Source organism: Chlamydotis macqueenii, chromosome 2 (genome assembly GCF_036417535.1).
Source record: "Chlamydotis macqueenii isolate bChlMac1 chromosome 2, bChlMac1.mat, whole genome shotgun sequence".
Taxonomy (NCBI): domain Eukaryota; kingdom Metazoa; phylum Chordata; class Aves; order Otidiformes; family Otididae; genus Chlamydotis; species Chlamydotis macqueenii.
Genome location: NC_141557.1, coordinates 109,328,105 through 109,355,764, shown reverse-complemented (window position 1 = coordinate 109,355,764; position 27,660 = coordinate 109,328,105). Strand labels below are relative to the sequence as shown.

General features: G+C 38.1%; 1 protein-coding gene across 1 annotated transcript; it reads left to right on the top strand.

The window, feature by feature from the left end:
• RAB12 (RAB12, member RAS oncogene family) lies at nt 1-26,596 on the top strand. Its single transcript, XM_086740638.1, has 6 exons — nt 1-259; nt 13,593-13,653; nt 21,460-21,598; nt 22,199-22,288; nt 23,834-23,938; nt 24,460-26,596. Exons 1-6 carry the CDS (start codon nt 10-12, stop codon nt 24,571-24,573), a joined length of 759 nt encoding a protein of 252 aa, XP_086596764.1. The 5' UTR covers nt 1-9; the 3' UTR covers nt 24,574-26,596.
• The last annotated feature ends 1,064 nt before the right edge of the window (nt 26,597-27,660 follow it).

Below are 27,660 nucleotides of genomic sequence, written 5' to 3'. Positions count from 1 at the left end.
GCGTCGCTGATGGAGCCGGGCTCGGGGCTGCCGCAGCGCAGGGTGGGGGGCGGCGGCGGCGGGCTGGACCTCGGGGCGGGCTCGGCGGGGGGGTCGCCGGCGCTCTCCGGGGGCCAGTCGCGCCGCAGGAAGCAGCCGCCGCGCCCGGCCGACTTCAAGCTGCAGGTGATCATCATCGGGTCGCGGGGGGTGGGCAAGACCAGCCTCATGGAGCGCTTCACCGACGACACCTTCTGCGAGGCCTGCAAGTCCACCGTGGGTAAGGGAACCCGCCGCGCCGCGCCCCGTCCCGGGGGAGGGGGTGGGGGGGTGTCCGTCCTGCCGCAGGGCCCGGCCCTGGAAACGCGGGTCTCGGTGCGGCGGCCTGGGTCCCCTCCCGCATCCCCCCACCACTCCCCTCAGGGCCTTCCCAGGCCTCGACCCCTCCGGGGTGCGTGGTGGGCCCCGGCCGGGCAGAGGGGGGTTGCCTTGCCCCGGGGGAGTGGGGGGGCTCGACCGTGTGGTGGTTCGCAGTAGGCAGCCCGCGGGGTTTGTGGCGAGGGAGCCCTCGGTGCCAAACTTCCCAACCCCTGAAGAAAAGGTCGTGGAGGCCCTGGTTACCTTCGCAAGTGTTGAGGAGGTGTTGGGTGTCCTGTTTCAGCCTTGTAAAACAAAACAAAACAAAAAAAAATTGCAGAGTTTGAAAAAGAAAAATTGGGATAGTTGGTAAAGTGGGGTTTTGTGCCTAAGTTTTAGATGTGTGTAGGGAAACAGAAGTGTTTTGGGAGTTGAAAGGTTGCACGACGTGTATTCAGTGTAGTCGATGGGACTTCAAATGCTCTTGCGGACCACAGCCTGATTAACTCCAGGCTGCTGTTACATCTTCATCAAGAACCCCCACCCCCATACTATTAGACCTCAGGAAGTTAAAGTTTTGTTTCTTGGGGAGTAGTACTGCTTGTGTTTTGCTCCTCATGCAACCAACTGGAGAGCAACCTTCTGTTTGTGTAGTATGCTGTCTTATTTATGGTTTAGTCATCTGTACGAGTCTTGGAGGTAACTTAATGCCTGCTGTCTTTTAGTGCACAAATGTGTAAAGGGAGGAAAACAAGCTAGTTAGTGTGTCTTGTTATTAGAGTCCTGTCCTTGGAGTTGAACTCCTTGAGTATTGCAGCAAGGTGGTTGTTAAGTCTGTGTCATTGGAAAATACGTGTGCTTAGCTTAATTGTGGCTCGGAATGTGAGGATGGAATCTGATGGAAAGTCATTGTATTCGCTTTTAGAAGCTGACTTATTTGCTATCCAAAACTATCTTTCTGTGACAAAATAATACACAGTAGTTGTGCTTACTTTAGTTTTAATCTGTATTTTATCAGTTGTTTTATTCTTTCCTAGGTCCTCTAAAAATCAAATCTGGTAGTGTGGATTAGCACTATTAGTGTCAATGCTCCCCCCCCCCCCTTCCAGTTGGTAACTTAACGTTGTAGAAGTTAGAAAGACAGTGATAGCGTATCAGAGACATAATCCTCAGGTGAAGTGTTGTAAAGAAGAAATGCTGACAGCTTCTGTAGATGGACAGGTTTAATTAAATATATGGTACAGCTGAGGAAGTAGAACAGTGGAATGCGTTCTTTATGAATTCTCCAGGTCTAGATATTGTTTTGAACTCAGGCACATCTTCTTTGGGTTGACCTACATTAAGAGTTTAAGGGTTCCTTCAAGGCTGGGCTGCTCTCTGTAACTGGGGTTAGTTTCCTGATGTGAGTCTTTGAGAAGTGAGAGAAGGTACGCTAGATCCCAGTCCAGGCTTCTAGTCTGGTGCCTTGTAAACAAAATGGATTTGCTAGATAATGGAGACAGTGATTTAAGCAGAGAAGCTTCCTTAGTTTAGAAAAGAAAGAGGAAATAAATGGTGATATGCTGCTAGACAGAAGATTACGTAATGTTTGATGTATAAAGTGTGCCAACATAAAGCAGCATAGGGAAGTCAACTTGTGCCAAAATACATGTAGAAAAACTTGACAGTAATGGCATTCTTTCAAGGTCCTCTGACTAAACTTGAGAGCTGTTGAGATTCCCCCAGATCCTTTGACTGCTAAATGAACGAGCTTTTCACAGTCAGCTTGCACCCTCCTTTTTTGCAGCACAGTGTGAGAAAAAGTAACCTCTGCTATTTACATTTCATGTAGATTGAAAATAACCCACACTCCAAAATGACCTGAGGTCAGACTTTGATATCAAACAGTTGAAATCATAGAGCTTTTTCTTTGTCACCGCTTGCTGCAATGGTTTTCAAGAATTACAAGTGGAGAATATGTTTTGAAACATTGTTGAAAACTCTGTGACTGATCCAGTTTCAGAGAAAGTTATGTAAACTGAATATACCTTGAGATTAAATTTGAAAAGACTGTGTAATCAAAAGAACAATTAAAATTTGCTATGTCTACCTCATGTTAGCGAAGCTGTATTTTAGGTGGAATGCTAGATTACGTATTTACTCCCTTGATAGTAATGATCTCAACCTTAACGTTTGTGTTTTTATACTAAACCAGTGGAAGTACAGGCAAGACAGAACGTTTAGGACTGTAACCTCTTGTATGAAAGCATACGGAAGACTTGGAGGAGGTCTTCTCCGATAGGGGAAGAGTTGCAAATGTCCAAAACTTTTGACTGTCTCCTGGCCTGAAGTGCTGTTTAGGATAGTAATGCTATGTCATTGAAAAATGGAGTGTTTCTGCTGAAAAGGGGAGGTGCGGATTCAATGTTAAAAGATACGGTATTTTAATGCTGATTTAAGAAGACTACATTGCCAGATTGGTAAAGTAAATTCTGTAATAAAAACATGTCAACATGTCTTCAGTCTCATCTCGAAATACTGAAGTTCTTTGAAAGTGTTCAAAAATAGCTTGGCAGATTTCAGCACGTTATTTGTAACGGCACACAATGTGCTGTTGATCTAAAATTCTTTTGATGTATTTATTTTGGGCCTTAAATTAGTTGCATGGAATATTGTGTCTACTTAATCTGCTATTTACATAGTACTGAGAATACTCAATATGCTCAAATATTTACTGATTTTTGCATGTGGTTGTCAGAGGAGAAATAGATGTTGCTGTTTACAATTTTATGTGCTAGGTCTGAATGTTTGTTCTTACTATTAGGTTATAACTTATTTCTGTTACTTGTTTGGGCAAATAAATTGTTTTAAGAAATGTTCCTCTGTATCTGCAGTGATGTAAAATTACTCACTTCATGCCAGTGTTAAATCCAGAGCAGTTAAGGTAACTTTTCTGTAATGGAATAATGCTTGTGCAAGGGTAATACTGGCATCATACTAACTTTGTCAACAAACGTAAATATACATACACTTTTTCTTTTAAAATAAAAATTGATCTCCATTTATGATTTGTTGCCTGACCCGCATGCACCTGCAATATTCACACAGGAGCAGAATCCAAAACTATCACTTGGAGGTTTTTCAGACTTTGACAATTAAAAACAAGTATGCCAAATCTGCCACATTTGTGACAAGATTCAAAGATGGGTGATGAGGGAAGAATGCTTGCCTTTGCTTCTTCCCCCTTCTTCCCTACCCCGAAGTAGTGTGTGTGTATATATATATATATCTCTCTCTTGAAAGAAATACGTCTTAGTTCAGATTTCCATAGTGGTGAATTTATAATTTATATATTAATTTCTAAAAATGATGCTATCTCACCTTCTTTTTTCATCAGAGTCCCTTTATTTAATAGTCAAAGGCCTCTGCTCTCTTCCCAGCATCTGTGCAACTACTGCTCGGTCTCAGGGTTGTCTGTCCTACCTGCATCTACAGAATCTTAGCTCATTCACAATCTCTTTGCTGTTTTTCTTCTGCGACAGATCTGCAGAATTCCTGTACTACGCAATATTTCATGTCCGTCTAATTTTGCTGCAGGCATTATGCTTCTCTCTGTGTTTTAATGTCTGAACCCAAGGTTCCTGCTCACCCAAACCTGTGGCCCTGCGCTGACTCACCTCTCAGGCAGCTGACTCTCCTGCTCCCTCAGATCGAGTTGAGCTCCTTGGCTTTTCTTTTACTTACTGGCCTAATATGTAAAGTTTCTACGGCCTAGTCTTGTCCTTCAGAGCCTTCCACCAGGTCTGAAAGCATCCCAGGAACGAGGCCTTGCCCTTGATAATATCAGAGCAATTTGGGTGCCCCGTGCAGGTTCATTGCTGGCTACTACAGTACCACATGTAATAAATGCTAAAGCTTCCTTCAGTCCTGGTTTACAGAGCAAAATCATAGGTAGTGCTACTCAGCTGAGTTTGTAATGGGAAGTTCTGTTGTGGGTCAGGATGGGAATGTTGTGACTTGTGATCTGTTTTGGACTAATTGTAGCCTGTGTGATCCAGATCAGTGGCATGCAAATGCACTGTGGTATAAGACACCTTTGACTTCACAAAAATGCTCTTTGACTTTGTTTTGTCTTGCTTTGATGTTAGTATGAAATGGTGTGTAAGTTAGGTGCTCATTAGGTTTACAGAGCTCCATAGCTTTTTCTTCCAAGCAATAAAGTAGCCCTATCCGTGCGAAATGCCTAATGTCCCTCAAGTAAAAAATGGTGATGGTGAAAACTTTAGGTTTATCTTTTATAAGAGTGGTCTTAAGGCACCTTCTGGTTTTGATGTATATAAACAATATATAAATATATACATATCTATAATAATATATACACGTCTATAATTATCTGTATATAATTATATAGATATGTGTATGTATGTTTGGGGCTTCTGTCACAATTCAAACCCTTTCTTCATTTTCTTTATCCTTAAAAAATGTGTACTAACAATGTAAATGTTAAGTTTCATGCCCATAAGCTTGTCATGTAACATAATTGTATTCATTTAAAAGTATCGGCCTGTTCATTTTAAAAGTGTTAATTGGTCATTTTTCAGAATTGCCCTTCAAGTTACTCCTAAGGTTTTTTTTTAGTTACCTAGTCAGTATTTATTCTTACAAGCTCTGTAAACATAGTATGCGGCTTACTAACCATTTGGAAAATATTTTTTCAGTAAAACATAATTAAAATCATGTTTTAAAAATAAGTTTAGTAGTTTGATGTAATCTGAGATGAAGAACAATCTACATAAAACATTCTACATCAACTAGAAGAACATTTATCTTTTTGCGACACTTGCTGTATGTGCCTGTGGGCTTTTTCTGACAAGTATAATTCATCTTAATTTTTCTTTAATTTTTTTTTTTTTCCTTCCATAAGATGGCATGGAAAACTTAGTTGGACGGGGAGAGGGAAGAAATGGTAGAAACAGATGTCTCTTGCTTTAGCACATCATGACAAAGTAGCAGTAAGATGTCCACGCTTTATTCCCCAGATCAGCTCTGTGCTCAAACTGAGAAATTTTTGCTGTTGTACAAAAAAAAGGAAGAAAGTTCTGATCCATGATAAGTATTTCTGTGAGAACTGACCCTTATCTTCGCATGTCCAGCATGTTATTACGTGCGTGTTCTTATATATTGGCTTTTTGGCCAGTGCAGAATAGTGTAAATAAAACAAATATCTTATTAATGGTATGCTGTGATTACTTGGCGAACTACAGAGACAAGCAGGAGACTGGAAACTTGCACAGAAAGCAGATTTTTTTCTTACACAAAACCTTCAGATAATTAGGGAGCATGTGTGAACCTGCCTTGTTTGTCTTCAGTTCTGTAGCTGTAAGTTTAGGAAATGCAACTTACGGCAGAAGGCTGTGTTCCCTGGAAGCTGCCTTTCACCTTTAGGAGCAGTGTGACAGCAACTGAAAGCACCTGGCAAGTCATTGTTTGCTTAAAATGTGTGAACCAAGCATATTTTACAGCATTTGGTGTAGTCAGCAATTGTTTTCTGTGTGTAATCGTTTTGAGTCCTCATAAGGTAGCAAAACTATTTGTTAAAATAGAAAAATGTAGTAGGTAGGTGATATAAATTATCAGGGTCCGGGAATAGGGTTTTGGGAAGGTACGGGTTTTTTAATTATCAGGAGATTGCAAAGAAGAGTGGATTTGAAATTTACTTTCTTCTTTTGTAAACTAGATGTTAACCTCAGCTGGTAGATATATCCAGATACTGGGTTATATCAACACTACAGAACTGTCAGAGTACTGTGTGGTCCCTAGTCAGTACATATATGAGAATGTGCAAGTAAAACAACAGGCAAAATGAAGAGGGCACTTGAATGGTGTCGCATGCAGAGTTCGGTTTGCACGGAGAGTGGAATGCAGCTGTCAAACTCAGTCTCTACTGTGAACAGCTGAGCGTGTCAGAAGAAAAAAAAAGTAGGGGGCATATGATTCTTGGTTATGGACTTTCTTATTTCTATCTAGGAGTTGTAAGGTTAAATGTTCATTTAAAGAAAACAGTGCATGCGCTATGCAGAATAATTATGGGTTTTACGGCTAAAACATAAAATGTAAGAGACAGGCTTTTTACAGTGCCTTTAATCACAAAAATCCTGAGGTCTTTGTAAACTATGTTCACTAAATTGTCCTTAATCAAGAAAGAGAATTAAGATTTGCCATTTTTAAGATTGCAACTATTTAACGGTATATAGCAACACTTTTACAGTTGTGTTGTTGTTTTGTTTTTTTTTTTCTTCTGGTATCCCAAGGAGCAGGAAACTTGTTACCCAAAACAAAATGCTAAATTCAGTCTCATTTTGAAATAGATTCTGCATTTTTAAAATCTGGATAGTGCTGCTTATGAAATAAGTTTAATTTTTCTTCACGTTCCATTTTTGTTTCAGGTCAGATAGTTGTAGACCAGTAGTTCACTATCTTTTCCTGTTCTGTAATCAGAAGTTTTGAAAATATGTCTTGTCCAAGAAGGCACAGAGTCTTATTCCTTCCACACTCCCATTCCACCTAGTTCTGTTTATTGAAATTTTGGTGCATGCTTTGAACATAGTACCATAAATAGTGTCAAAACCCTACATTTTTTTTAAAGGCTTTGTAATTTTACTGTCCATGAGGATGTAAAGAAATTAAACTTCTTTTATTCTCATTGAGTTTGGAAGTACCAAGCATCTGAGATGTTTAGAAGCTGTATATTGGACATTGAAATATCACTGACAGTTTCCTAAAACACTCATTACTATTACACCTTCAAAATTCAGTCACTGCATGTATATTACCAAATCTGTTTTTTCTTTTTTTTTTTTTTTTTTTTTTTTTCCTTCTGTTGTTGGTGTATCTGTTTCATTCTGGTCTGTAGCACAGTTGCCAGTTGAGATGCGGGTAGACTTTTATTTTAGGCGAGCAGTGTCAAATGTCTGCATGTTAATCGTTCTAGAATTACACACTGAAGCTTTATGGACAACGTACTTTACCTGCCTCTAAAATAATCCCCAAATTGTCTCATATCTGACTAACGCTTAGTGGTTCTTTTAAAAATCTTTACATTTATAACATGCAGTTTGAAAGGTATTTCCGCTTTTAGCTGCGTGTCCTGCAGCTTCAGTTAAAATAAGATACAAGGGTTTATTTTTTTTTCTTGAAACAGTTTTTGTAACCTTCCCCTCTCCCCTCCATGTACCTTTTGTTGCTGCTTGCTTCCGCTCCCGCAAGATGGTAGAAATCTGTATCAAAGCTGTTGAGCATCTTTTCATTCACTTCAGTAGTTTCTGGATAGGTGTAAGTGTTATATTGTATTTGGTTACAGACCAGGACTGAGAAAGATTATTCTTACCTCAAGAAGCATGTGACCTCAGCCATCAGCTGTGGCAGAAGTAAGAAAATTTGTCTGTATAATGCTGTCAGATGTCCAGATTAAATAAAGTGTTGTAGTCTTTAAATTATATGCCTGTTCTAGTGGTTAATTAATATGCAGCTTCTGAATTTTTAAAATTATTGTGTTTCTTTAAATGTGGTCTGATTATTTTTCACTGATTGAATTGCTTTGATGCAAATAGCTAATAGGACTGAAAATGTAATCTATTGCCATTGATTTTAGTTGGAGGGAATTTTTTCGTGCTCTATTTGCATCTGTTTTCCCAGCTCCTCCTTTAACTTGGGTATCAGGAAATGCTGGCCTCCAAAAGGTCACTATGTGTGCATTAAGCAAAACAGTTTCTGCTTCCTTTTTCTGCCACTTAGGAGAAAAAAAAAAAAGTGAAAAACTAAATGCAAGTCGCATAATAAGAAGTTTGTTCACTATCGTTTTATTTCTAAACAAATTATGTTAGCTTTAAAGAGAGAGACTATAAACAGTTGTATGTGTTTCAGTTTGTGCTTTAGTAGATAACTTTTAGTTTCTGTTTGGGGCAAGAAATTAATATATTGTAATCTGTTCTCAACTAGACTGCATTTTTATTGGATTTCAGTCTCAAGTTTGGAACAGTCTCAGGTTTGGTTCAGGGACAAGATACGTCATCCTCATGGGCTTAGCCTTATCTAGAACTTCATTAGTGCACTTCTATTTTGAGTGTCTGTTCTCTTTCTTGTAAGGCTGTTTATTTTCTAAAAGAGTGCAGACAGTTTGCTTAGCTGTGTGTTTAATATACTTCTAAAAAACCCTTCTGTTCTACTAGCCCTTCATTTTCCCTGGAAAACGCATAGTTTCAGTTGAGCACGTGTTGTAGTAGATGTGTGCATTTGCATGAAGCATATTTTTATTCTAAAGTTTGTGTGCTATTAACAAAGCCAATGTGCTTTCCGTAAAATTTTGAAAATCCTTAGCTAATAATCTTACTTTACGCGCACCACATAAGTGCTGCTGTACTTTATGCCTTCTTTCACATGTATCTAGCCTGCAGGGAAAGGGCAGCAGCTCTTTTGGAGTTTTAAGTCATGGGGCAAGCTGAATCAGCACACTTTGAAATGCTTAATAGATACAAAATCAGAAACCCAAATCAGAGGCTGAGACCTGTATTTTTGTGCCTTTTTCATTAGTTCTTACATGTGTATGGGATGTGTATTTGGATTCCTGAAAAAGGCCTTTCCAGAGAAAAATGGGGGTCAAAATCTGACATCCAAACCTCACACCTTTAATTCATAAAAAGAGAGGTGGTGGTCCAGATTTACTCATGGTGTGAGTGCAATAATTTTAGAAAAACTGACCACATTGATTGGTTCATGCAAGCCTGATGTCTGGAGGGGAAGCCGACTTTTTTAATGGAAGGGGAGATTGTGACAAGCCTTTTGGTTCCCTTCACGGCACTGTGACCTGGCAAAGGGCACGCTTCAGTATCATCATAAGCACGTGCACTTGTTGGCTCCATGGCATGTGTATATTTGGTTATTAATTGACAATAAAATAGCCAGCAGGCATTTAAAATGCAAACGAGGTAGCATGCAAACCAGCAATAGTTTGCTGGTGTTGTAGCAGCTAAAGCGAGCCTTTAAAAATCCTTTCTTTTTATAAGATGTGTTGTTCAGATTTAATGGCAGTTGTCAACAGTAATTATTGATTCCTCTATTTCATTGAACTATATGTAAAACTATGACCTTGGTTCTATTTGCATAATTAAGCACACAAGGTGCTTAAGTGGCATGTTTATGTTGTTGATATGTTTATGTTTTAGGGGTTACCGGCCATAACTGGAGGCACATGATGGGGAACGTGGTGTAATTGTGCTAGTAGAGTGTTAGTAAGTCTTGTCCGTCAGCGCACGCATCCTAGCACACCACTGTTTGTGCAACTATATAGCTTCAAGAGTGGAGCAGCTTCTGGTGGGACTGAACACAGAACAAACGCCCAAGTTTAATAAACTTGAGTGTTTGTTGTGTTTTGGGATCTGTGTTAAGGGAGTAGTAACTGTGCAAGGACTACCAGTATCATTACAAACAGCAGGAAACATGAAAACATTCTGACAACTTGCCTGTACTTTACAGTCTTAGAATTAGGTTTAACAAGACTGAGAAAGACACATCCTCCTTAAAGCAACTGTAAATTGAGAGTTTGTTGAAGGAAGGATCTAAAAGAATTTATCAAATATTGCTGGCATCAACACTGTAGTATTACGAAGCATTTCTTTAGAAAAAACCCACCGTTTTCTAAGAGAAGACTTAAGATCTTCTCTATCTTGTGCTTAATAGAGATGCTTAAAAGAACTGTTTGCAGTTATTTTACTGAAGAATGGGGATTTTCAGCAGTTAGTCCAAACCTTATGTTCTACAAGTGCAAATACAAAAGAATGTACAAGACTGGCTTAGCATATGTGAATAAAAAGGTGCAGTTGTCTAACTTTCTGTGTCATGTGTGACTAATAAGTGTTTGTTATCTGTACTAGTAGAAAGTGTTAATTTCCTGATTGACTTTCAGAGCCTATGAACAGTTTTTCCTCTTGTTTTTAATAGCTGGATGAATTGTATGGATAGCAAAACTTTTCATTTATGTATTTTCATTGACATTAATCAAGCTAAATAATTTTTTCCATTGAATTTTTTCTTAACTCAAGATGATATTTGAAATTAAAGTGGAAAACAAATTTTTGTGCTGTTGTTTTAATTAAATTACTAATTTGTATGTAAACCCAAAGCACTACCTTTGGCAAGTCTATCATAAAACATGGTAATGAAACTTGACAGGCTTAGGAATTTCTTTCTTCATGTGCAAAAGGAAAGTTGCCAGATTTTTTCCTTCAGTATTGGCAGACGTGAAGCTTTTGGTATTGTGTTGATGTTTGCGGAGCGTTACTTATTATAAAAAGCAGTTGAGCTACCTTTGCTTAGTTCTGGCAAGCTATCTGACTTAAGAGTTAAATGATTCAAACAGTTCTGTAGAAAATTGTGCTTTTCCAAAACTGCTACTGGTTTGCATTGTTAGTTGCAAAATTTAACAGTAGGAAGATGTTTCATGGTATGACTTTAAGATGATTGACAGAAAGATCTACCTTTGAAATAAAAATACTGTTGACATATAATTTCTTTAGAAACCATCTCTTTAGTATGTAGACTTTTTTCTACTTCATTTCATTGGCATATGTTATGCTTACTTTGTCTCTCCATTGTTGATTATTTGTTTTTCCTTTTTAAAAAAAAAACAGGAAAAAAACCCTTTTTGTTCCTTGATTTGTGTAAGACACCAGTGTATAAACCACATCTGTAAAAATAAAAATATTTTGTTGATGGAGTTGGGGAAACTTACATGAAATTCCTGTGATGGTTTTTAATACACAGTTCTGGATCAGAGGTGGTTTAGACTTTTCTTTTTGTGTGACAAGATGACTTTTTCTTTACACAGCAGAGCTGTATTATCTCTGCTCAGATTGAGCTCCTCTATGAATATAGTTGTCAGCCTAAGACAAGTATACCTGAGATTTCTTTTTTTTTTTCTTTTAATCTGAGTTCTCAGATGAATGGCAAACTGTATAGTATGTTGTGTATGAGTTAATGGCAGGATTGGGAATTGGGCTTGAGACATGAGGGCAATTATATTCAAACTTCCTTGAGGAAGGGAGAGGTTTGAAGCAATTTCGGTTAATGCTGATTATCTCCTTAGCAAGTAAAGTTGCTGTCTTGTTTTAGATAAAGCTGTGATCATTAAGACAATTGTGTTGTGTAGTTTAAATAAATTTATATAGAGAAAACAGTAGAAGTGGATATGTGTTTCTTAAAAAAAATCTCATTGTCAGAAAAGCAGTAATTACAAGAATTCTTATTTCCCACATTTTGGATAGTAGAACATTGCTCGATCATTTCACTTTCCTCTGCTTTTACACTAACACAGATGGTGGTTTTTCAAAAGTGTAGAAAAATATTTCTTAAAGCTGGGATTAATAAATGCTCTGAAATTTTAATCATTCTAATATTTTTCCTCAATTTGCATATGAATATTTGAAAATTGCCATTGAAATAGTAGACTGTATAGTACAAATCAGTTTAATGCTTTAGCTCCTGTATTGCCTAGGAATCCTACTGGGGTTTGAATGGGATACATTTTGGTAAGTGAAGTATAAGCATCATATGTCCTGAATAGCTCTCCAATAAGGGATGAATAAGTCTGCTAGACACTTTTAAGGACGTGGAGAATGAGGAGAAATGTCATGGTGATAACCAATACTTTTATCACTATGTAATTTGCAACTGCAAGCTGTTTGAAGGGATTTTTGTTTAGAAGAATGAAGACCAGTGATCCTTCCATTTATTTAGTCCATGTGAAGAGTTGCAATCTCTTTGCAAACTAAAAATAGAATTAAGTGTATCCTTTGTGTTTCGATTAGTAAAGTGTATCTGGTTTTTTATAACTTAGTCCATCTTATTGTATTGTACCAACAACTTTACAAATGTAACTGTCTTTAACAGCACTTTAAAATAAATGACAAGTCAACAACGTATAACTAGTTTTCAGGATGTAAGATTCACTTTTTTTACCTGAATTTTCAGGAGTTTTAAACAGCTTTGCATAAGGGCTAAGTTTGGTCCTTTCTGTTGAAGTTACAATCCAGTCTTGACTCTAACAATATCAGCGTGACACTTGGCTTTTACCAAGGGTAGATGTTAGGAAAATGTGTAGGTTTTGTTATTAAAAATACAAATATTTTTTTCCTCTTCACTTTCATGCCTATCCTTGGTATACAATTGTTGCTGAAATAGCAAAAGTGTTTCCAACACACTGTGCTTCTACACTTCTGTGTGAGTTTAAGTATACCAGTCTGAATGATGTTCTCTAGTCTTTTTATTTCCACCTTCTTGATTTACCACTGTGAGGTGGGATAGTGTTCAGAAGAAAAAACTGAAGCAAAAATCTTCATACAATAGTAAAATGAACAGCCTCACAGTCTACAAATGCTATGATATTCTAGAACATCTGTACTCTGAAATATTTTTGTAGTTGAGGTGGTAATCTTTTGTGTCTGGGTATCGTTTGACCATAGTATGTCTTACGTGTTGATTGCCAGCATTATTTTTTTTCTTCATAGAAGTAAAATCTTTCTGTATAACAAGGTCTTCATGGTTCTGTCTTTGATATTTAGCATGCATTCAAAATGTGGCTGGAGTTTTGAGATCATGGATCGAAGTACCACACAGGTATAAAAGAAATTTTAAAAGTCAAGTACCCTCTCTAAATCTAAGCAGTTTGCTAATAAATATTTGCAGGAGTTAAGAATGACAGTGCTGACAAACTTCTTCATAAACCAACCACAATTCCAGCACTTCTACTAAAGTGCTTTACAGATGCTAAGCATCCAGCCTGGAAATCAGATGTGTGGTGTTCCCTCTTCACAGACAGCAAAACTGATGTGGAGGGATTGGTTTTGCTCCATGCCTCCGGGGCATCGGTGCCAGCTGGAAGCAGAGCAGACTTGTCCTTGACAGTCAAGGTGAATAGGGGAGAAATAAAAATACTCTGCCTGTTGTTTTACTGTTATGTTGGGTTTACCTGCTGCTGGAAGTGTTGCACAAAGTGGAAGGCTTATGTTGTGATGCTGCCAAATTGGATGGCTCACAGACTATATAGCGGTTGTCAAATCCCCATGATGTTCCTGAGGTGACCCATAGTGGTGCAAACCGTTCTGCTTGTTCAGACTGTTACAAGTTGATATTAAAAAAAAAAAAACTATAAAAAAATAATAATTGCACCCTCATTAGTTTTGCTTCTTATTCCTCCTTTTCTGTTTACTGTATTTTATTTATAGGTGTTGATTTTAAAATCAAAACAGTAGAACTAAGAGGAAAGAAAATTAGATTACAAATCTGGTAAGTAAAACAAACGTGCAACCAGCAGTATGTTTTAATTTTTATGTTCTAGCATGAATTAATATGCTTGTCTAATACTATTAACTGTTTTAAGCTGGTTTAGCTCTTAGCCTGTTCCTCCTCTGCTCCATTCCCACAAGACTTAAGCAAAACCAAATAGCTTTTAGTGGGTAAAGAGGGAGGAGAGAAAGTGAGAAATAGGACATGAATGTAATTACTGAAATGTTAATGCATCACAGAGGTCTCAAGCCCCTTTTTCTGGAAGAATTATATCCCCTAAACAAGAAATAGGAGATCTACAAAAGGTGACTGCGTTATATAGACACTAGAGAAAGTACACTTTGGGTTGGTTTTTTTTTGTTTGTTTTCTGGACTGTTTAAAACTGACCTTCATTGTAACAGCAATTATAAAACAATTGTGATGTATTTTCTAAACTGTTTTTCTAAAACTTGGTAAAGGCAGTGCTGTTTCTTTGATGCTGTATTAAATAACTTCACAGTGAAGGGCATTCGTGACTAGGTAAATTATATCCACTCTAAACAGCACTGAGAAGTAAAACAATCCCGTACAAATATGAATCTGTACCTTAACTGGTACTGATGTCCTGCTACAGAAAGCTCAAAGTCTGAGCTAAGCTTTTCCTTTCTGGAGTAGGTTACACGTTTCTTGATAGTGATTATCCATGTCAATGATTAATACAATTTTTATCATTTAGAAATTATTGAGCTTAAGAGCTCCTTTGTTTTGCAGAGTAGTGCAATACATAAATATTTTTATGAGAGAATAAACCAGCTATGTTCTGTACATTAATCTTATATACTACTGTGTAGAAGCTTAGCTTTGGTTTATTAACAGTGTGTGATGCATAATTGGCATTGTAGTTAAACTATTAAAGCTGCTAATAACCCATAGAGGGGGAAAAAAGCTCTAAATATACTCATTGTTACGCTTTTGGGATGTTGTGGTAGTTTCTCATTCTTAACTACATGGATGCAGTGAATTCAGCTTACTAACTCCTCTTGGCAGGTCACCATCAACTCTGTTTGTCACACCATGTGTCTGTCTTGCTTCCCTCTGAGTTAACTGCTACTTCATCTTTGGTATCATCAGTCACCTAACACTTGAATGTTACTGGCATGTCTTCATCCATCCTCTGTCCCTGTTTGGAAACCTATGACCACAAGGCTGGCAGTTGGGCCAGCAATTGTTAGCCAGGGTCTGCTGGAGCTGACAGAGGTAACAAAAAATTCTGATATGGAGATGCTACCGTACACCTGATATGAATTCTTGCTATGAAATGTGCTAAGCTTATCAAACAATTTCTTCATGTTGAATGAATACTTTATAGGAGAGATGTTTTGTTGGAAAAAGAGATGTTTAAACCATTATTTTCCACATATTGAGAATATGCTAACAGGATATAGGAAAACTTTAAAACTAAAACTTGATAGATTGCCTAAATGTGACTATTAATCCTATGTGAAGCCCTGCTAAAATGGTGGAGAAAACACAATGTAAAGAGATAGTATTTTAAAATATTATAAAATCCATGAACACAACATCCTGCTCGTTAAGTGTCACTTTTTCTCCGACAGTGGCTGTTAAAAGGCTGTTCTTATGCTTAATCCTTAAAACTGTCTTGACATGCTTTTAATTTTTTGGAAAAGCAATTAGATAAGCACTCCTTCTGCAAATTTATCCCAAATTACGTTGTGTATGTTGTTGGGCCTATTTATTATTATAAACTCTTACTATGATAGAATCACAGAATCATAGAATCATTTAGGTTGTAAAAGACCCTTAAGATCATTGAGTCCAGCTGTAAACCCAACATTACCAGGTCCACCACTAAACCATGGCCCTAAGTGCGACATCTAGACGTCTTTTAAATACCTCCAGGGATGATGACTCAACCACTTCCCTGGGCAGCCTGTTCCAGTGCTTGACGACCCTTTCAGTGAAGAAATTTTTCTTAATATCAAATCTAAACCTCCCCTGGCGCAACTTGAGACCATTTCCTCTTGTCCCATCGCTTGTTAGTTAGGAGAAGAGACCAACATCTATCTCACTACAACCTCCTTTCAGGCAGTTGTAGAGAGTGATAAGGTCTCCCCACAGCCTCTTTTTCTCCAGGCTAAACAACCCCAGTTCCCTCAGCTCCTTATTGTACCTTCAATTGTTAGATTAAAAGAGAAAAGCAATTTACCAAGTCAAACACTTGGAAGTTTAGAAATACAAATCATGGCTGATCCTAAGGCAGTCTCCTTTCATACCTACACAGAGACAGAATTAAGATTGCCTCATGCTTCCTGGTAATCTTATGTACAATTATTACAGTAACTTTACTACAAAAAAAAAAAAAGTTTTATTTGATGAACAGATAATTTCTGAAGTTTATGCTTATCTGTTTTTTTAAGATGACTAAGGTTACGTTTTGAAGCATCCAAGTCTGATTTTTTTTTTAGTCATTTGATGATTCTACTTCAAAAATCAAACAAGAACAGTTTTTTAAAAATGGTTTAATTTAACTTTATTTTCATTGTCACTTGACCTGTCTCTCCACTGACCACTCTATCAGCAGAGTGTTCTCCACAGAGCTCTACCACTTGAGTTTAACAAAAAACAGCAGTCCTATGTTGAACATATCGAGCAATTATGTGTGCAAGATATCCTTTTGAAAGCAGCTTTCGCACCTGCTGCTGTTAGTAGAATGTAAGTAGAGTAGTGTACAAATTGGACTCCCATATTCCCTTCTGGATAGGATACTGTGCACTAAGGATCACAGAGGCATCTGCTCTCGCCTCTAGCTTACCTGTTCCGATGTGATCCCTGCTACCTCTTTCCCTGTTTCCTGACTTTAGTCAGGAAAACAACCTTTCCAAACTTTAGTCAGGAAACAACCTCCTGCTCCTTAGATTATGAAATGGTAGAGCAGCGCTGAGGACACAGAGTAGTGTCCATCTTTCCTGTGCCACCTCGAGCAGTAGTAGCGCCCCTCAGACTGCCAGAAGTAGTAGCTACAGTAAATCTGCTTCTGCACTGCAGTTCTTAGCTGAAACAAGCTTGCATGTTCAGTGAGAAGTAATGCACGCGTGCAGCTCAGGCTGTAGGGTAAAGTAACCAGAACAACCCGATAGCCTTAAGTGTCCAAGTGAATCCAAGCAGCTGTGAATCAGTGCTTTTGCAAAGCTTGAAAACTAGACCAGATAATAGGAACCCCACTCTCACACTTTGAAACGTAGGTGTGCCGAGAGTTGCTCAGCAGGACAGTGGGGTGTCTGACTCTGCCCTCTTACCTGAGTAATCTGGGCACTCAGCTGACACAAGCAGCAGTCACTTCTGACATCCCCTCTGAAAGGACCTGGTTACTGGAACCTGTGGTGCCCTGCCACTGCACCCAGGTTCCTGCTGGGGAGCCAAAGGGACTCTCTGGTATCTCTGCAGGTTTAATGCCCAAGGAAGCCAGCAAAGTGGCAAGAAAACAGTCTTGGTTTGCTTCTGAAGGTTGTTTAAATTGGTGCATTCTCATTAAAAGTTCACATTCTGCCAGCTCAGTGTTTCCTAATGGACAGTTGTCTTGGAAAATCTGTGGGGTGAGGAGTAGTCTGAGGAAAAGATCACCTGTCTTAGAATATGATAGAATGTAGTTCCTTCTGTTCAGTACCTCTGAAGTAGATTATTTCATATAACACAAGATTTTTAAAATATTTGTGGTTTTTATGGGAGAAAAAAGCTCAGCTTGACAAGTAGAATTAACCTCTAAAATGACTTTAAAACATTTTTTAAATATTGCCAATAGGTTCCATAAAAGTACAAAGCATGTGAAAGTGTTAAATTAGTGTTAAATTTTTTTTGTTTAAAAATATTTTCCTTTCTATTGCCACTTCACACCACCAGTCATAAATTAATTTAACTTAAGAGCCAAAGACAGTTTTGAGTATACATGCTTGTTTCAAGCAACTGTTTTAGATAGACATGGAGAACATTTATATAAAACAAAAATTATCCAAACCTATTTTAATTCAGATCAGCTGTATTTGTATTGTATTTTATGCAGTCTGAAATAGTGATAATATGACAAGTCAACACTTGAAAATGGGTTTTGTGTGCTTTTTCATGTGCTTTTGTTTGGTGTAATGTTTGTAATTTTGGAGTGATGTCTAGTTTCTGTTTTGGAAGCAGCAAAACAGAGTCAAGCAGTGGGATTTTATTATTGCAGATTACAGATGGTCAAGGAGTGATACGCTATATGTTTCTGATTACAATTTAGAAATACCAAGTGTTTTTCCATTAGAACAATTTATTGAAAAATTCAATAAAAGTGCTTTTAGCATTAAAAAAGGAGTAATCTGTTGTATTTTTTTCAATGATGCCAAATCATCGATCAAGTTGTAGTAATTTATTATTTGAACTTCTGGAGTTTGGATTAAATTGAACTGACTTGTTCTGTTATGTTAATTCTGACCAGAGCAAATAAAGAACTAACAGCACTTAAAATCACTTTTGAAATTCATGAAGTTGTGTACTGTTAGCCCAGTTAAATAATGCTTGTCTCTTCTTCCAGCTTTCCACCAGTGCTTCAATAGCTATCCTTACTAAAGGATAGTAGTATACTGCAGGAGCATACTACATCAATGAAAAAAGTAAAACAAACTTAATTGCCCCAGTACCACACATGAAAGGAAGGCATTTTAATTTGGATTAGCTCTGCATTAGGGATTGTAATTTTTTTCCTCGGTACTGGAAGAATTTACTGCACATTTTAATGAAAAAAAAAAAAAAAAAAAAAAAGCACCTCGTAAAAGACACAAGTTTTCATGTGAAAGATCAACTTGATACTCTTCTCAAACTGCAGCTTATTTAGGTAGCTTGGAGTTGCATTCTAATCTTACCTATTCCAGAAACCGTTTTCTAGTTTTTACCTTACTGTTTGAAGGCTAGTGTAATGTTAGAGACCACAAATTCAGCTTATTTTTTTTCCAGTTTTCAAAGGAAACAAGGATTAGAATATTGTGTGTACGATCAGGAACCTGTTGACTGGTTTCATTTAAACCTGCGGCAGCAGTAGAGGTTGTCTGAAGTGTGGGGACGTCAGTGACTTAAAGCAAGGCAAAGAAAGTCAGCCATAATCCCCTCCAATTAGCGCGACTGGCAGGTGACAGTCAGTGGCCATCTGGCCATTTAACGTATATAGTGGGCAGCCAGGCTGTCCATAGGTGTTTTAAACTGGCCACAGCATGAGGTCTGTCTGGGTTAACCAGCAAGCTAGACTACAAGTTGTGTGGTGACTTGGGTGAAGGACCTACACGAAGGGGAGCAGAGGACCTGGGGGTACAGAAACTGGGAGGAGCAGCAGCCTGGGAATACTCTAAACTTTTAAAGAGCCTGAGGGCGTTGTGGGGTGAGGAGAGGCTGATAGTGCCAGATGGACTTGGAGATGAAGCACTCAGCAGGCTAGGGGAAATACAGAGTTGGAGATAACAGGAGTGGCAGAGTGTAACGTTTTCATAGTTGGCTCCATTGCCTACCCTTAGGCTCATCCAGTCTGTTGATGACTTTCTTCAGAGAGGGAAGTTGAACATTAGTGTGTTTATTTCACCTCTGTTTTTCTAATGTATGAACTGAGTGATCTGCTACCCTGGTAGCCCCTCTGTGATGGAGTTGCTAAAGGTTCTTAGCAAGGACCTGAAGGCACAGTCAGGTGACTTTGAAATAGCCCCTTAATTTCTGTGTTCTGTTAGGGGCACAGAAAAGAGAGGGAAAGACCGGTCAGCAAGAAAAAAAAGCAACTTTTTCTGTTACTTTTCCTAGTTGTTCAGTGGGTTGGATTAGCAACAGATGGCAGGGGCTGCTCTACAGTGTCATACTTCTCAGAAGTCTGTTGATAAGTACTAAAGCAATGTTATCCATATGTGGAAAATCAACGGTTCATACTAGAAATTTTAAATTTTTCATGGAGTGAATGTCCAAAGGACCTTTTGCAAAATAGATCTGACCATGGCAAAGAAGTAGTGGAAGAGAAAGTAGAGTTACTTGCTTTAAGTAATACTTATATATGTAATTTCAGCTGCCAGAACTTGTATTGCTTTAATAAAAATGCCTCATTAGCGATAAGAAAGCAACCAATTAACCATCTAAAACTAGTCTGAAATACTGCTCGAGCTTGACCTTATTGAAACAGGCTATCTATTTTTACCTTCTGTAGGGTCCCAAAGATTTCTATGAATGTAATTCTGAAGTTCTGAGAGAATAGGATTTGAATAAAAATAAAATAAAAATTGATGTGATAGGAATTTGTTCTCTTCTGCCCCATATTGCAATGCCATTGGCTTGCAGTGAAGTATTAGTAAACATTTTTCTTCAGGCTATGAAGCAAAAGTTTCAAATCTTGTTCTAGTGGACACTGCTTTACCTTGTGAAATCACTACCAAAGATTTGTTGCTATCAAGTACACTTGTGGCAATTTCAGGAGAAAGTTAAGTACTTCACTTTAAACTTGCATAGCAAAAATTCTTAAAGATTTTGTGAAGAGCAAGATAGGTTTGTGGTAGTTTATTGTACTGCTTGTTGTACATAGACTTTAAAAGAATTAATTCTTCAGGGCAATCAATGTGACATTTTGTGAGCATTACTTTTTTTTTTGGTAACAAGTGTTTTGGATCTCCATCATTAATTTCATTCCCAAATTCATCCTCTTCCTCCTTTTGTCTAAAATGTGACTGTTGAAGGTAGTTCCTTTTGAACTTTTGAGTCCCAACACATATGCACGCATTTTCCTCCAACCGCTCTTAATTTTGGCCCTTCTTTTGACTTGCTTGCCCAGTGAAATTTGAAAATTATCCATTGACTGTGGGGGCAGAACTCAAGCAGCAAATGCTTGATCGCTTTGAAGCACTGTATAACTTACTTTCCCGTTGTGATGCCAGTCACATTTTAAGACTTAGGGTATGCACCGGCTATTTTTTTAGTATAACTGCCAAAAATCTTCCATAAGCAGACTTGATGATATGATTTAAAGCAATTCATAGATTTTTGTGGTTCAGTAAAAAATAACCTTTCTGTCTCATCTACTTTTGAATATAAGCCATAGCTAGTACAGGCAACATGGCGTCATTGCTGGAAAATAGTCTTCAGTGTAAATGCACCCTGTCTGAAATACCGACAGTGCTGAACGGGAGAATGTAAGCGTGAAAGTCAGGTATCAAAAAGCAGTTTCAAAATGGCAATGGCAATATTTCAAAAGCCATACCACGTGGCTCACTCTTTTCATTCACTGCTCCCGGTAGCTTCTGCATTAGTTTTAGAACCGTGGCTGAATTGCTGTGGTTGATCCAAAAAGGCTCTGAAGGCTTAAATCATAATGATCAGTGAGCGCATCACTCGTTTTATAGTTGGGTGTCCAGCTGTGTTTGATAAGCATGTATCCATTTCTTTTTCTCATATTTTCAGGGCTGTTTAAAAAAAAAAAAAAAGCAAACACAACCAAACCCCGACAACACACAACCAGCTTCATCTGGTGGTACATTTTCATCGGACAACTTCATTCTCAGTCACATGTAGAACTGTTTGGTGGCATTTCTTGGTGAAGTTAGTATAGGATAAGTAGTTCTGATATGAAAACTTTTCATGATTTAAAGTACTGCTCATTTTTTTTTTTTTGCCTGAAATTAACACATAAAGAAGGAAATGTTCATTATAGAGTGTCTAATAAGTGTGGGGGTGTTTTTATGAAAATGTAAATGAAATTATCCTGTACTTGACAAATTGGTGAAATGTTTGTGCCAATGTTTGCTGCTGCTTCTTAGGGACACAGCAGGTCAGGAGAGATTCAACAGCATTACCTCAGCTTATTACAGAAGTGCCAAGGGAATTATTTTGGTGTATGATATCACCAAGAAGGAAACATTTGATGATTTACCAAAATGGATGAAAATGATTGATAAGGTAGGCCTTAAGTATTTTCTTTTTATATGTTTGGGTTTTTTTCTTAAGAAGCATTTTTTTTTCCCTCAAAGGTACTCTGTAAGATTTCTAAGAAGATTTTATATAGGATTATTAAATATTATTAAATTAATGCCAACTAATTTTCACTGGATTCTTTTAGCCAGGGTTTAACATTAAGGTGGATTTATTGCAAATTGGTTGTCCATTCCTACGTCCTTCAACTTGAACTTGAACTCTAGAACTTGAACTTGAACTTGAACTCTAGAATTATCCCAGTTAGGAGTGTCAGTGGAAATCTGTAACATTAGTTATTTACCTGCGCACTTGAGGGGGGAGTTTTATTTCCTGTCTGTAGAATAAGGTCATTATGTTCATTCTTAGATAAACTGGAACAGATAGTTCTCAAGTCATGTTTTTAAAATGGAGTTTAAAAACTGAAGTTGAAAATTTTTGAAATAATGTTTGAGAAGAATGTTTACATATAAACTGTGTGGGTGTGGTTCCTTATTTAGTAGAGGAATTGCCCTTTTAAAATATTGTCTTGGCATGACAAAACCTTGTATTTCTAGGTTTAGTTAATTAAAAATGTTTTAATTGCAGTATGCTTCAGAAGATGCAGAGCTTCTATTAGTTGGAAATAAACTGGACTGTGAAGTTGATCGAGAGATTACTCGACAGCAGGGAGAAAAGGTAAGAACAGGTCTAACCAAATTCTTAGTTACTGTTCGAAGCAAAACTGCTGTGGCATTGCTGCTGATGGTCGGTGGCTACTCTTGTTCAGACTGTTAGACCTAAGAAGCGTCTTGAGAATGGTGGTGGTCTGGCTAAATCCTTATGGTATTTGCTTACTTTTATAGAATGTGCAGTTATATGCTTTCCTGCTGGAGCAGTATGTCTTTACTCTAAAGAAATAATAAACTTTAAGTTGGCTTACATTACAGAGTAGTGCAGGGAATACTCATTTTTGGGCTGTGAAGGAGGATACAATAAAGACTTGAATCACAAATGGAAATACCTCTATTCAGGACATTTTTGTCCAATCTAAATCTACCCTCTTTTAGTTTAAAACCATTACCCCTTGTCCTGTTGCAAAAGGCTCTGGTAAAAAGTTTGTCTCCATCTTTCTTACAGGCCCCCTTTAAGTATTGAAAGGCTGCAGTAAGGTATCCCTGGAGCCTTCTCTTCTGCAGGCTGAAAAACCCCAAATCTCTCAGCCTTTCTTTATAGGAGAGGTGCTCCAGCCCTCTGATCATTTTTGTGGCCCTCCTCTGTACCCAATCCAACTGGTTCACGTCCTTCTTATGTTGGGGGCTCCAGAGCTGGATGCAGTGCTCCAGAGCTGGATGCAGTACTCCAGGTGAGGTCTCAGGAGAGCAGAGCAGAAGGGCAGAATCACCTCCCTCAACCTGCTGGCCATGTTTATTTTGATGCAGCCCAAGATACAACTGGTCATCTGGGTTGCAAGGGCACATTGACAACTCATGTCCAGCTTTTAGTCCCCCAGTACCATAAAGTCTTTCTTGGCAGAGCTGCTCTCAATCCCTTCATGCCCCAGCCTGTATTGATACTGGGAGTTGCCCTGACCCAGGCGCAGGACCGTGTACTTGACCATGTTGAACTTCATGAGGTTCTCGTGGGCCTACTTCTCAAGCTCGTCTGGGTCCCTCTGGATGGCATCCTTCCCTCCAGTGTGTCAGCCACACCACTCCGCTTAGTTTCATCTGCAAATTTACTGAGGGTGCACTTGATCCCACTGTCTGTGTTGTTGATGAAGATATTAAACAGTACTGGTCTCAGTATGGACCCCTGAGGGACACCCCTTGTCACTGACCTCCATCTGAACATCAAGCTGTTGACCACAACTCTCTGGATGTGACCATCCAATCAATTCCTCATCCACCAAACAGTCCACCCATCAAATCCATATCTCTCCAATTTAGAGAGAAGGGTGTTGTGCGGGACTGTGTCAGAGGCCTTAGAGAAGTATAGATAGACATCATCTGTAGCTCATCCCTTGTCCATTGATGCAGTCACTCCATCATAGAAGGCCACTGGGTTGATCAGGCAATATTTGTTGTACCTTGGAGATTCAAGTTTAATTGGATTAGACTTCAGTCACAGATTTGGGAGAGTCATGGGATTTTTTTTTAAATGGTTCTATGAGGAGTGTATATTTGCTGTTTGTTGCTGTTTGTGCATATCTTCATGTAGTTATTTTATTTTCTCTTCCATCAGTTTGCACAGCAAATAACTGGGATGCGGTTCTGTGAAGCAAGTGCCAAGGATAATTTTAATGTGGATGAAATATTTCTAAAACTTGTTGATGACATTCTGAAAAAGGTAAAATATTCAGGTGGTAGTTCCTCTGACCATATAAATGGTCAGTGTTGAAATAATGACTGCAGGTACTTGTTGGGAGGACAGAGTGCACGCAGTCAGGTGAGATTTTTCGTTAATATGTAGTGAGCGTGATGTAGTTCACAGACTCTGCTGAACACTTCAGTTAATAAATACTGTTGTTGAATTTGGTAACCATCTCCAATTTGCTATACTTCCTCTATATCACCAGCTGACTGTGCGTTTGCCCACTTTCATTTGCAGGCAGTTCTGTTGTATTTTGTTGTAATTGGTTTAGGAAGTGGCTTGATTTCGACAATGTCTTGTAACTTTTTTCTGAAAGAAATTCTTAACACAACTTACTTGAAGTTCACTAAGTCTTAACACAACTTACTTTGGTTCACTAATAAGAACCAAAAGATCCTTAAATTGAGGCTTTGGCTGACAGTGAACTCTTGAAACAAGCAATTTGTGCTGAGTTCTATGCAGATGACTGTTTACAGGTGATTTTTCTTTTCTTTAAGATGCCACTGGATATTATAAGAAATGAGTTGTCCAACAGTATCCTGTCCCTGCAACCAGAGCCAGAAATCCCACCAGAACTGCCTCCTCCAAGGCCGCATGTCCGTTGCTGTTGACTTGTTACTCCATACAGAGTGAAAAGTAGGAATGGGAGGGTGAAGAAAGTATCTGTACTACTCTGCACTACAATCATTGGGCAGTTTCTTGTTGCACTTTGTTATTCGAGTCAGAGCTACACACTAACTTGTAAATATGCAAATATGCAATCCTATGTAGGATTCAGTTATAACATTTAATTATTACCCCTCTCCCTCACAATGATGTTTCATTTATTGCCCCAGTGTTATAAATACTGTACAGTCGGTGGGGGTTTACCACACTTCCAGTCGAGGAGGAGGAGAAATTAAATCTATACCTACTCTTGACATAAATGTTGTAATAGTTCTTGTTATTATAAACAGGCAGGCAGAAGCTCTTCTGGTATGAAGATAAGTATATGGTGCTTTGCTAACTATTTTAAAGACAATTTTTTTAAAAACAGAGGACTTTATGTACAAAGCTTCCATAATCAGCATTATGTTTCCTTTTAATGTAGTGAAAACATTTTTGGCTGTAGCATCCTCTGCTGACTGGATTTATTGAAAAGCTAAGTTTAATTTTTGGCAGTCTTTTTTATTTATTTTGTTTAATGCTGCACCCTTTCTTTGTGTACCAAGGCATCACATCTGGTGCAGATCTAAGATTGCACTCTGAGAATAGCATATATAATTATCTGCATAAGCATAAACTTGGTTGCAAGAATCATTAAGTTTCAATTAAAAAAAAATGGAGATATATTCAAGTTCTAAAAGAAGGTATAAAAAGCAATGCTGCTGTCCTAGACAAATTATTGTAAAAAAAAAAATACTAAGATTATAAATTTTCCTGTGTTAAGGAATATATATGTGTATTTGTCTGGACATCTGTAGGGTTGGGGGGGAGGGAACCTAAGGTAAAATTATTTTCTTTCCTAATGGTGGAAATTATTCCCATCAAGCAAATACTGTGTTAGGTTTTTGTCTGATAATGAATTTGTGAATTATATCTTTGGTATATCTTTTATTAAAATGCACTGTTTAGTTTAGCTGTGGTAAATCAGTAGTTACATATTTGAATAACTTGGTGTGTCCTGAATGTTGTGGTATTGAAAAACAATTGTGGTCTTTCTAAACTAATGAAGTGCAAATAAAATTTTGTATTTATGAATGACAGTGGAACTGCACCTGTTATTAGAATGGCAAGTGTCAAGTGATGGGTAAAAGGTAGAATCTGGAATATGGAACAATGCTTGTTTTAATTTTGTTACAATTTAATTCTCAGTTTGACAGTTCTTTCAGGTGTAGTTAGGAGAACAGCAGACATTAATTGTTCACCTTGATCACTGCTCTGTTGGGAGAGTAGCTGATGACCTAGCCCAGCTGATACCTTCAAATAGCATGTGACTGCTTGTCATGCTGTCTTAGCAGGTGGTCACCAAACTATTAATTACACTGGCAACATGAATATGAACCAGTCTTTATCACACTACAGCTTCTCTACTTCTCGTTCTCTGGTGCTGGAACCCATTTTGTCACGTTTGCCACTCTTCTAGCCAGAACACTGGCACTGGCCAGTAAGGTATACCACTGACTTAGACAGCTTCTCTGTTTTCTGGAAGGAAAAAAGACACAACAAACTGTTGAAGTTTAAAAAAAAATTAAAAAATAAAATGAAAGAGCTCTAATTTCACTAAATAAGCTCTGACATTCTGAATGCAATACCATGCAGGTCTTTAGCACACCTGGATTGCAACTGACAAGTTAAGGAAGCATAGTTGATATTTGTGCTTGTCTTCTGCCACCTTGTGCCTACACAGTTTGGTTTTTTACATCGTAAACGTACAGTTTACTATTGTAAGTAAGATGAAATCAATTTCTAAAGCACTTGTAGGATTTCTGATAGTACTGTGGGCAAGAACAAGGAAGGGAAAATTATGGAAAATTAGTTTTAACTTGACAACCATTTTATTTTAGCTGATTTGTTTTTATTTGTACTTAGAAACTTGTGAATTTTTTTCCTGCAGTTTTTGAATTTAATAAAAATTAAGAAATTTGACTTAGATACTTTCTTGTAATTCTGTGCTGTTTGTATACAGGTAGATTGGGATCTCAGTCTCTTGTACCAAAAATTAGAAATCATTGCATTTAAGAAAGACATTTTTTAAGAATGCCTGACTGTATTTGATTCTTCATTGGAAATCATAAAAAGTTCAGGAAACCTGTTTGCTTTGCATCCATTATACTATGAGACTGAAGAGGATTTTGTCTCCTAATTTTACCTCTGCAACTTTTATATAACTCAAAAAAAAGTTCATTTATATCCTTGCTCCACCTAGCAGGCACTTGCAGTGCAGTGCAGGAAGGTGGGTGGGGAAAAAACGTTATTCTTGCTGCTCCGTTGCCCCATATGGAAGTTCAGTTGTCAGTCCAGCCCTTGTTGACATCTAATGATGGGCTGTTTGAATGCTCTGCACAACCAATAAGAGATTGCAGGATGAAAAAAAAGGGAAGGTGAGCACTAGCTGCAGCTTTAAGTCTGTTCTAACCTCTGTTGGCAGATCGCTGTTTAGGAGCCCTGGTTAAGGGTAACCCATTCCCACTCTTCAGGGTGTGTATGGGGATCATTCCCTTCTAATACTGAGCCCAGCATGCTTTACCACTAAGCTTATCAGATGCTGCCGAGGTCCTCTAGTCCCTGACAGTTCCTTCATGCTGGAGAAAATACACAGGAGTGTCCTCTGGTGAGCAAGCATGGCAAGCAGAAATCACAGGAGTGTCAGAAACAGGATCATAACATCTGCTCCAAAGTAGTGGTGGTTTCTTGACTTTAATGAAATAATGGTAAATAGGTCATGGTCACTGAACAGTGGCTTGCCATGGATTTCAGTGTGGTTAGGATTTAATCCAGTAAGTTCCCAAAATGGCACAATTTCAATGGTGTGTCCAGTTAGCATTGTGTCTTGTACCAAAACCAAAGTTCATCTCTATCAAGAGACTGATAAAATATTTGTGTCCATAAAATTTTAGATTTGCCTATAATGGACATTCAGTTAGTGGTTTGAGTTAACAGATCATTTCTTCATAGGTGAACAGAAGGAAATAGGAAAACTGGAAAATTCTCTTATG